This window comes from Apteryx mantelli, chromosome 19 (genome assembly GCF_036417845.1).
Source record: "Apteryx mantelli isolate bAptMan1 chromosome 19, bAptMan1.hap1, whole genome shotgun sequence".
NCBI classification, from domain to species: Eukaryota; Metazoa; Chordata; class Aves; order Apterygiformes; family Apterygidae; genus Apteryx; species Apteryx mantelli.
The window spans coordinates 17,418,077-17,428,444 of record NC_089996.1 but is presented as its reverse complement, the minus strand read 5'-3'; the positions used below and the strand labels follow the sequence as shown (position 1 = coordinate 17,428,444).

The 10,368-nt window shown below is 52.3% G+C and overlaps 1 protein-coding gene and 1 long non-coding RNA gene across 3 annotated transcripts in view; one reads left to right on the top strand and one right to left on the bottom strand.

Moving 5' to 3' along the window:
- The window catches only part of DNAH17 (dynein axonemal heavy chain 17), a 40,301-nt gene that overhangs the window by 2,166 nt on the left and 27,767 nt on the right, over window positions 1-10,368 (bottom strand). Inside the window, exons 63-79 of the mRNA XM_067308250.1 lie at window positions 10,126-10,361; window positions 9,891-10,013; window positions 9,057-9,261; window positions 8,402-8,566; window positions 8,084-8,224; window positions 7,784-7,954; window positions 7,417-7,539; window positions 6,576-6,769; window positions 6,207-6,355; window positions 5,907-6,034; window positions 4,768-4,995; window positions 3,986-4,177; window positions 3,177-3,356; window positions 2,621-2,803; window positions 1,266-1,448; window positions 864-1,007; window positions 95-320 (exon numbers count right to left, since the gene is read on the bottom strand). Coding sequence (XP_067164351.1) covers window positions 95-320; window positions 864-1,007; window positions 1,266-1,448; window positions 2,621-2,803; window positions 3,177-3,356; window positions 3,986-4,177; window positions 4,768-4,995; window positions 5,907-6,034; window positions 6,207-6,355; window positions 6,576-6,769; window positions 7,417-7,539; window positions 7,784-7,954; window positions 8,084-8,224; window positions 8,402-8,566; window positions 9,057-9,261; window positions 9,891-10,013; window positions 10,126-10,361 — 2,971 coding nt within the window. The remainder of the gene's footprint in view (window positions 1-94; window positions 321-863; window positions 1,008-1,265; window positions 1,449-2,620; window positions 2,804-3,176; window positions 3,357-3,985; window positions 4,178-4,767; window positions 4,996-5,906; window positions 6,035-6,206; window positions 6,356-6,575; window positions 6,770-7,416; window positions 7,540-7,783; window positions 7,955-8,083; window positions 8,225-8,401; window positions 8,567-9,056; window positions 9,262-9,890; window positions 10,014-10,125; window positions 10,362-10,368) is intronic.
- LOC136993665 (uncharacterized) lies at window positions 1,456-4,163 on the top strand. 2 transcript variants are annotated; one of them, XR_010886062.1, is made up of 4 exons: window positions 1,456-1,511; window positions 2,987-3,037; window positions 3,157-3,263; window positions 4,099-4,163. It is a non-coding gene; the product is annotated as an uncharacterized lncRNA (long non-coding RNA). The 2 variants fall into 2 exon arrangements; XR_010886061.1 differs by lacking the exon at window positions 1,456-1,511 and adding an exon at window positions 2,680-2,755.

Genomic DNA, 10,368 nt, shown 5'->3' with positions numbered 1-10,368 from the left:
GGATATTAATGCTTGCTCCATTTGCAAGAATTTTTAAGGCTGAACTGGACTTTGTCTGTGCCTGAAACATCTCGTAAAAGATGCAGCCTTTTACCTTCCATGAATAATCCATGTACATATGAGCCTTCTCTGGGTGGAGCTGTCATATCCTCACGGTTTTTCTTGGTCACTTCCACTGAAAGACACATCTTGTCCAGTGGCCATTCATTTTTTCTAGCCATGGACTGCATGATAGCAGTGAGAAAAGACTGGGGATTAAAGAATCCTGCTAGCCACACCGTTGCAGGCAGCACAAAGTCCGTTGTCCAGACTTCTAGTTCCTGCAAAATAAAATGGCAAAGCACTTTGGAGCAAAGCATGGTCTTTGGGCAATGGAATGTGGTTTTGAAATATGAAGTGACAAAGAGCTATTGTTTCACTGTGCCTAATATACAAGCTTTGGAAAATCTTCCAGATGGGCAGACTAGGATAGATGTAGTTTGTGATGAGTATCAGGCTCCACTGCATCAATGGAACTTCAGCTGTTAATTTGGATTGCTGTAAATACTGCTATTTATTTTTTAACAAAGTCACGCTTTAAATACATGGCTTTATTATATGTCTTTTCTTCTGAGACATTTAAAGTTATGATTAGGTTATCTAACGTTCTTTTGAAATGGCGATTTACTCTAATGGTGAACCCTTCTTTTCAGACTTCTGCTTTCATTCTTGGGGTAACAGGCCATTTCAAGTACTTCAACCTGCTTAAGTTAATGTTGAAAAATAAAACAGTTAGTTAACCACTCTGTACATTGATGGGGTGGTTCCTGGTCTTCTGTGGCATCCATTTGCTCCCTAAGCTTTAACTTAAAAAAACTGCTCACCCTAATCCGGAGCAGCAAGTCTGCATACCAGGCGCCTAAGCCAAGAAGAGATGGATAGGCAAAATGTGTCCAGGATTCGGGTACGTTGTCATAGAAGAGAGCATTCGCCAGCTCTTCCATATCTGATGTAATAGTTAGCTCTCCCTTTAAAAGAGAAAAGGCTGGGTAGTTTTATCTGAAGAAAGCAGGACTGATGGAAGTACTCAGTCTCAACGCCGCTATAAAGCACAAGACTTGTGCTGTCTGGCTGTACCTAGCATGGTGGAAGTTGCAAGAGAGTGAACAATGGTAACCAAGCAGTTTGTACAACACGAGTTTGAAACTAAAGCAAGAGCCATTGGCAAATCATGAGAAATTACCTGGTAGGGAGAGGAGCTTTCTAACCAGCTACCTCGCACATACCTTTAGTCCCAAATTTAATTCTTTCAAAGAGCGCCTGATTTCATGGGTTAAGATGTTCATTCTTTCACATTCCTGGAAGGCAACCACGACATATGGCGTCTTATCCACTGCCTTTGCCATGATCTCTGCTATATTGAATGGCTCTGGTAGCTTCTCGATGATCTCATCTAGGACTGACTTCACCTGGAAAAAACACCCCATAAAACTGCTCTTATCTAAGGAACAATACTGTGAGTTAACAGTTAGGTTAGTAAGACTTTTTTTCCTGCCTTCTTTCTTTCCTGTGTTTCCTCCTTTGCTGCTAATACTCTGTTCTTTTACTAAGTGCTCTTGGATCTTAAAAAGCTGTAGCTCTGTTGATAGCCAGGAAGATAGGGACTGAAGCCAAAGAGGATGTGGAATTCAAGTGTAAAATCCAAGGAGCCAGGAGTAAGTTTTTTTTTTTTTTTTAAACCATCTGTATTTTTAGTAGTTGTCATCATGAATGGAAATTACTAAGCCTGCGCCATCTGGCTGAAGATGCAGCATGTGAACCACATTTTGCCACTGGCACATCTCTACCCCCTCCGAGAGTAATCATTTTGAACACGGCTGCTTTTGTAACTGTACTGTGTCTGGATCAAGTAAACTCAGTGAAAGAGGTTGGGCATCATTTCAGTCCCACTTTCTCTGTATGCTTATAGGTTTCTCTGAGATGCTGGAAGAGAACAGCTGATGGTCTTATGATCTGCATGAGTAGCTGCCTGCCTGGTATCTAAATTGATGCGAGACCAAGGAAGAGGGGAGACGTTACAGACAGGGCAGGGAAAGGGAAGGAAATAAGCAGGCAAACATCACCATTACTTTCTCTACCCTTGCTATAGCCCTCTAGGATAAGGTAGTACTTCTGCTTTTTCAGCATCTGTAGAATAGTGAAATGTTTGCTAAGTGTTTAATTATATTAATGAAAACAAAGACTGGGAAAGTTACTAAAATGGAAAGCAGAGCCTGGTGACAGAGACATCAAGTGCAAATATACTTAAATAAAAATTCCTTGGCAGGAGTGCCCAGCTGAGCACCTGCCTGTTCACAGCTGAGACTGCAGGCATGACGTAGTGTTTCTCACGCGCTGTGAGCTAACAAATCTCCCCCCTTCTCTAGGCTGACAACTTGTATCGTTATGTACCGTGCTAGAATTACAACTCTGTACTTCTCTGCGCTGAGAAGAAATCAAGTCAGGTCACAGAAAGAAATCAATTCTCCATCATATTCTCTTGTCCATTAGGTGTGGACCCATGTCTTATCCTCCCCAACTAGCCATCTCAAGGCTGCTGAAGTTTCATCGTTTACTGTGAAGAAGTAGAAACATTGCTTGCCTTTTCCTCTCGGGAGATGCCCGAGCCTCCTCCAGTATCTGATTCTTTGGGTTGCATTTCTAAAACTGTCCGAAAAAGCTTGTCTGAAGTGACAGTCAGGAAGCCAATTTCTGCATTGGGGTGAAGGCCGTACAGGTACGGGCTCTCCGGTGGCAAGTTCTCATCAACGTATTCATGGTAACCCTAGCACAGGACAGATATATTGACAGTAATTTAGCAGATACTTACATAGGGTAGCTAGTTTTGCTTCTGCCTTGAAAATACGTAATAGCTTTTCTAGTGATGGTGCTTCATAGCTAGCTGATCTTGTTTATTAAAGGTATTTTTACTCTTGTCTTACCTCAGTTTTTTTCCTTACCACCCCAGCCACAGGAATTATTTTCCAATGATTCTGCACGTTGCCACTGGACTGAAAAGGTACAACCTTTTTCCTACACTCCCTCTCGGTTTGCATGAGGGAACTCTGACTAGCATATACTAATCCAGAGCAGTGGTTTTTCCACAGCGAATTGTAATGTTAATTACCATATCCTCAGATGAGAGAGACCTTTCTTACCTTGTAATCCAAGTTGGGAGGGATCAAAAACCCTGGAGCTAAGTACGTTTCACCTTCCAGCATCTCTTCGCGGATGTATTCAGTCAGGTAAGTCTGACATAACCGGCGATCCCAGTCGTCTGTGATATGTCCACCGTACATAATTTCACCAAAGAGGTACCGGAGATCATCCCATGGTACCTAGCAGGAGACACTCGCTATAAGGTCTCTGTAGGCGATGTGGCTCCCGAAAAGCCCCATGCAGCAAGTACCAGGCAGCTTCACGTGTTGCTGTAGAACTGTGGGGCCACGAAACAATTTCGCCCAGGTTTTCCTGCCCTGTAGCTGTCTGATTTAGGACCTGCTGAAGCATGGTGACATAAGCAAGTGGGGTGTGTGTGTGTGTGTGTGTGTGTGTGCGTGCACGCGCGCGTGTAAGACCATGGGCAAGCAGCACCCTCCCCTACGAGTAGAGCGGCCAGTCCTAGTCATTGCACCGTCATTCCTGGTGCAGGCTTTGCCTTTCAGGTGGACGGTCATGTTTAAAGCAGAAAAGCTTTGAGGAATGAGTCAGGCCTGAGCCAGAGCAGGCACTCCTGAGCCTCAGGCTTTCCATGCAGCTCACATAGTGTTAAGGACTCTGTGCATCTCTTCACATGCTAAAGCTTGCAGTCAGCTCCCTGGGGAGACGGAGGGGAAGAATTTTACTGGCAAAGCTATGTTTCCTTAAAAGGAGTAGTATGTGCAGTAAACTGATCAATTTTTAAAAAAATGTTGATTGTCATAATGGGGGTCGTGCTGATGTACGGTTGTTTTGTAAGTGTCCTTACCTTTGGGTTAGCCTCCAGGTAATTATACAGCACGTTAACTGATATGGTCAGGTCACCATTATTGAAGGGGTAAGATCTATTCCATCCTTGTGCTCCAAATTTGCGCCTTTCAGCCACCACCGCGTGGAAGTAACAGAGTGCAAACAAGATGCATTTGAACTCGATTTCTCTGCTGCACATCTCCAAAGTGTCCTGCAGTGGAATAAAACTGAGAGTGAGTTTGCATGCAAGAGTGAATGTCATGTTGTCCATCTGTCTATTAAAGAAAATTAACAGGTGATGGCAAAGCAGAACTGAAGGTCATTTATTAAAAAAATGCATAAAATTCTGTTTTTAAGGAGTTGGTGGTTATTTTCTGTGCTCACTTGTTTATAGTAAATTAGGAATGCGCATGCACTTATAGCTCTGACCCTAGAGGCTGGTTGTTCAGGGCACCAAGCAGTAGTGTCTTTAGCTTCAACTCTGTGACAGATACTAGCAATGCAGGAGGAGGTCCCCATTTTAGCAATCCTCCGAAAGTTCTGCTTATCCCTGAAAGCACATCGCGGCAAACTGGCGTGCTTAGCCTGTCCAGGAGGACTACTGGCGCTGCATGCGCTGGCTTACGGCATAGCAGCTGCCATCTGTAATAGCAGCCCAAGAGAAAGTCAGTCAAAACAGAACTCCGCAGACAGTGCAGATTAGAAGCACTGATACAAAAACGCATGAAAAGAAACAAATTCTGTAACACAGCAAGTGCACCAGCTGATAAAAGCCAAAGCTGTCTGGTGCTGTCTGGATACCTGTGTAAAGAGGTCCAGCGCTTTGTGCAGGTTGGCGTGCATGCCCGTTGGTGGCTCATTGGTGATTTTAATAGCATTTTCCAGCAGTCCCTGAGGAATGATGTGTGCTTCTGGGCTGGGGGCTGGCTCAGCACTCATAAAGACCCTGTAATCTGCGTGGCTGCCAGTGCTGTATCGCTCGACCTTTTTATCCAGCGTGCTCAGCCACCTTGCAACCAGGTGGATATTCTGCAACAGAAAAATTCACTGTATATTTTGCTTCTAAGTTTTAATCTCAGTCCACCATATTCCTCCTTAATTTTTGGTGTGGCCTGCTGTGATAGCAGGTGTGGCGCTATTTTATGTTGCTCAGGCTGGTGATTCCACATTAATCGTTGTTTTGTTAGCATGGTATGTGGTATACAAAAAAAATTATGCTTTTGGTGAGCTATTCAAAAAGAAAGGCTCAAGCTCAATTAAAGCTTACCGTCCGAAAGCCTAGTCAGTCTCTGCCTGCCTGGATTCTTTTGCACTGAGATTAATGGATGTTTAGGGCCAGAAATAATTGTGCAGTCTAACCACAAGAATAGCATCAGCCATAATTTCTGTTTGAATGGAGTTTCTCTGTCTCGCTCCTCTCTCCTTCCCTTCCTCCCCCTGCCCAAGACTCCAAGTCGGAGTTATTAAAGATGGAGGGACCCTGTATTCTCCGGGGCCGCCGTCACGGCTGTCAGCGAGACAGCCTGGGGGGGTAGCCGCCCTTCTCCAGCCATCCAGGCGTATCCTGAAAGAGACGCCGTGCGGTCTTAACGCCATTTCACGCCAGCCGGATCCTGCTGCTCTCCCAGCCTCTCTCTGGCCCCGAGGTCCCTTCCCAGGGCGCCCAGCTCCCCAATAAGCGAGGACGAGGCCGGATGCTCCGTGCAGGCCGGGAAGGGGGGAGGCAGCAGCTGCTGACACTCCCCGTGTACCAGCCATCACAAATAACACGTTAATGAGAACGGACCGCTCGGGGCGGAGAGGCGGAGATTTGGGAGGATTCGTGGATGCTGCAGGTCTGTACACAGCCGGACTTAGCCGGGCGCTGCATGACGGCCGCGGACGGAGCTGAAACCCCGGGGCGCGCTGGGGGCTGTCATGATGCAGCAGCCGTCAGATACCTGCAGAATGACCCAGTGCCCTTGCACAGAGGCCACATCCAGGGCGTTTTCTGCCACGATCTCTTGGCCTTGCCCCAGCGACACATTATGGATTTTCCCATTGTCGATGGTGAAGTTCAGCTTTCTTCCTGGGAAGGGGAGAAAAAAAGCCATGGTATAAGATGCCTTTTTTATTAGTAGTAATATGAAAAATGGGGTTGTACAGCTCCTGTTTTCGCTGATGAAACAAACAACAAAAAAGGCTTTATGAATTGAGATCTAATGACGCTGGTCTGAGAAAGGGGGGAAATATCAATTTACCTAGGGCTTCCACATCTTTCAGCGGGTCAACCCCAGGAGAGAGAATGAAGAATATTGCGGTGGACGGACTGCTCTCTTCGTATGACTTAGAAAACTCAACGCTTCTTCCTTCCACAAACTTACTTCCCATCTTCTCTTCCACAAAGTTTCTAAGGAGAAATAACATTATACACTTTAGCTAGGAACAAATGCATCCAGCTGATCATTGACTTGGCCAGGAAGGCCCCTGTGAGCAGGAATTTTCGCTAGGAAGGCTGACGCTGCCTGCGGGGGATCGTTGAAGGGAGATTTTCTTCGCGCGGGCTGCGTTCGGAGCTGCGGGACGGTTCCTGCGGGGAGGCTACGGGGCCGGGCCGTGGGTCACCGCACCTGATGGCGTAGGTCATCCTGTCCGGCCGCATGCACCGCAGCATGCACAGCTTCTGCAGGGCCGTTTTGTTCTTCCACTCCTTCGGGAACACTTCCTTCTCGGGCGCCTCGGACTCCACAAATTTTTTCCATCGCTTTGCCGAACCCTCGATGTCGCTGTCCAAGTTCTTGAACTCGTCCATTTCCGAGAGGACCTTCAGAGCCGGCAGAAAAGGACTAAATCACCCACCAGGCTCTGCTGACTCTCGGGCACCCCGGCACTTCCGGGGGGCATTTCGCTGCTGCCGCTGCCGCGGTGAGCACGCCACCGTGGTGTTTGCCACCAAACCAGCACGAGCGGCTGCTCTGGGCACGTCCGCTTCACAGCAGCGAAGCCTCCTCCGGCAGCCCGGCGAGCGGCAGCAGCGCTCGGCGCGGGGCAGAGCTGCAGTGCCGCGGGCTCCCGGGGCTGTGGGTGGTCGGCGTCCCACCAGCATCCTCCGGGCACCGGGACACCCTGGGGCTGGGGGAGAGCGTCGGCGCGGCTGAGCGCCGGCCAGGTGGTCGGGAGCCAAGTGGGGACCGAGACAGGCGCCTGTGGGGACGGCCTCCAACCACGAGAAAATGGACTTTGCCGTCGGCATCACCTTTTCAGGCTAGAAAAGCCCCTTTCCTGGTTTATTCCTCATACCTCCTCCATGTGCAAAACGCGGAGGACGGTGCTGGCGAAAATCTAGGTGACCAGCTGCCCTGACACCTCCGGAGCCGCGCGTTTCACACCAGGCGTCTGGGCAGGGATCATCCCCTTCCTGCTCTTGCTGTCCCTCCGGCAGCACCGCGGGAAACTCGCAGCCCGACCAACCTTGATGCCGCCCCAGCCCTGGGGCTGCAGGAAATCCACGGGGGACACCACGCCGGCCTTGAACGGGAAGCGCAGGAGGAAGTCCAGCTCCACTGGGTTCACCTCCTTCTTCATCGTCAGCACCTGCCGAGTCCAAACGCCGGCAGGGAGGCACACGGGACCGTCCCCTCCGGCGCCCGTGGGGACCCTGCCGGCCCCGAGGGTGAGCGCTGGGACGGAGGAGCAGCCTGCTGGGGCCGTGCTGCAGGGGGGGGGGTCCGCGGACGGGGAGCTACCGCGTGCCCCTTAGTGACACGGAAATATGAGACCGACGTGTATAAAATAACAGAAATTCACAGCAGCAGCCCCAGACGTCCGTCCGCGTTACCTGGAAGGCAACCTGGGCCAGGAAGATGAGTTTGTCCCTCTCGAAGAGCCCCCGCGCCGTGTACATGAAGACCGAGTAGGTGATCTCGTCCGTCAGGTTGATCACCCGCTGCTTGACGTTGTCGGCTGGAGCCGTGCGCTGGATCGCTTTCTCGAAGACCGCGTTGAAGGCCTGCGCGAGGAGCCGGAGGCGGCAGCTCAGCGCCTGCGGTTCTGAGCGCTTCACCAAAGCCTGAATGCAGAAACGCCGAAAGACCTGCCCTGCCTCATAAAATCAATCAGCTCCTGGTTTCGTGCTTGCCTTTAGTGAGAACTGGTAGATGGGGTTGATTTTGTTGAGGTCGCTCAGGATGAAGTACAGCAGCGATGCTCTTTCTGCTGCTGGCCTGTAGTTTTCTCTCGCGACGTTTATTTGCACTTCAGTGACTTTAGCTGCTTTCACCTCAAGACACACACACGGGGGGGGGGGCATGTTATCACGGCATCTTTGCACGTGCTGAAACAGCCCCTAACCTCCCGTTACTGCCCCCGAAAGCCCTGAGCACCCCGAGCACGGTCCGGGAGAGCACTCCCGGTGCCTGCGGCGCTGCAGCACAGAGCCGTGGGGCAGCTTCCTTACTTTTTCCTCAATTTCCATGGCCGTGCGCTTCGTTATTTCCAGGTTCTCCACCAACGCCATGTCTCCCAGGAAATCCCCCGATGCAGCAGACAGCCGGGCAAGCAGAGAATCCTCCAGCTCCTTCAGATTGATCTTAAATTCATTCTGGCTTTTTGTGAGATTTGCCTATAATGCACGAGAGAGACATGAGTCATTCGAGAGCCTGCAAGGTAAAACTTCTGGCGTCAACCGCAGTGATTTATGCCGCGAGCTCCCTAATGAACAGCAGGCAATAAACTGTGGAGCAGCAGCAGTCTTGCTGGCTTTATCTTCTTTGCTATTAATATAAATCCTCCCTTTATAAACACAGCACTAGACAACACAATAATGCATTTATCGGCTGAGCTATGGGTCACTGAAAAACAACAAAAATGTTTCATAATGTCATCAAAGCGCCGGTGCAAGAAGAGGCTCGGAGCCCTTCCAGGCAGGCGCCGTCACCCGCAGGGCGAAGCGGCGAGCGCTGGCCCGTGCCGGCCCCGGGCTCCGCGGAGCAAGCGCCGGCCTGATGCCCGGCCGTAAAAGCGCCCGCCGCAGGCGGCAGGGTCAGATTGGGGCTCGCTCAGCTTTCCGGGGACAAACCCTCCCCGCGGAGGCGCTGCGGCCGGGTCGGTACCTTCAGGCTCTCCAGGTCCGGCCGCTCCTTGGCCACCACGGCCGCCAGCAGCTGGTCCTCCAGCCCGTCTCTGGTCACCAGGAAGTTGATCAAAGTGCACTGAGCCTGCATCTCGGGCTTGTAGTGGGGGTTGAAGCATTTGGTGTGCAGAATCAGGCGGAAGCGCGGGTGGTACGCCACCTCCTTGTCGCCTATCTTAATGTATCTGCGTAGTTAATTAGACAAATTAATTCCTCTGAGTGTCAGATCATTCGGCAGTAGCTCATCACAGACAGCGCCCCGCGTCCCGCATCCTGCATTCGGGATGCTTGTGGACGCGAGGCAGCCGGATTCGGGGCACGGCCGCAGGAGAAGGGACGGCCGAGCCGCAGCTCCTCCGGCCTCGCCGGCTGGCCAGGCCCCAGGGCTCCCAGTCCCGCGGGGTCTCCGGACCCGGGATGCGGTGGGAGCGGGGCTGGGAGCGCCAGCAGGAGCAGGGAACAGCCCCGGCCCCGTGGCTGAGGTTGCTTCTGGTCTGCCAAGGAAAAATCCTCCCTGTCGATCATGCTTTATCCTACAGCCGCGCCAGGGAACGCACGCAGCTTCGGTCGCTAAAGGAACTGGGCCAGAACGGTCCGAAAGCTCGGATCGACTAGACGTGTCCCCGCGCGGGAAACACCGCGAGAAAAGCGGGGGGACACGGCCGGGGCTGGTGCGAGAACAGGGGCAGGACCGGCCCCGGCTGCCGCCGTGCGAAGGTGGAAACCGGCGCTTGAGGGGCGCAGCGAGGGCTCCGAGTGGGCGGACGTGCCCCGGCGGCGGCGGGGGGGGGGGGGGACGCCGGCGCGCGCTCACCGTCCCTTCTTGATGGTGTTCCTGCCCAGCAGGTGGTCCAGCACCGGCTCCACGGTCTCGCCGATGTTCTCGATGAGCAGCGTGTGCCCTTCGGAGACGGCCTGCTCGACGGCGTCCAGGTAGCTGCGGCGGGAGGCGAGGGGAGGGCTTGGGCGCGGGGGCGTGTTGGGGCGTCCCGGCCCCGGCGAGGTGGGGAAGGGAAGGGAAGGGGAAGGGGAAGGGGAGGCCAACCCACTTGCTCTGTCCCAGCCGGATGGCCTTCAGCTCCTCCCCGTATTTGCTCTTGATCCACTTGATGCCCTGGAGCTGGGCGTCCACGACGAGGGGCCAGCGCACAGTGTTGCAGAGGATGGTGGCGTTCTCGGCGGACGCGCGGTCGCCGGGCAGCCCCTGGTTGCTCCAGGCGGCCGCCTCGGCGTCGTCGGTGAGCAGGCGCAGCGGGTCCAGCCCCGGGGTGATGGGGACGGGCACCTGCCGC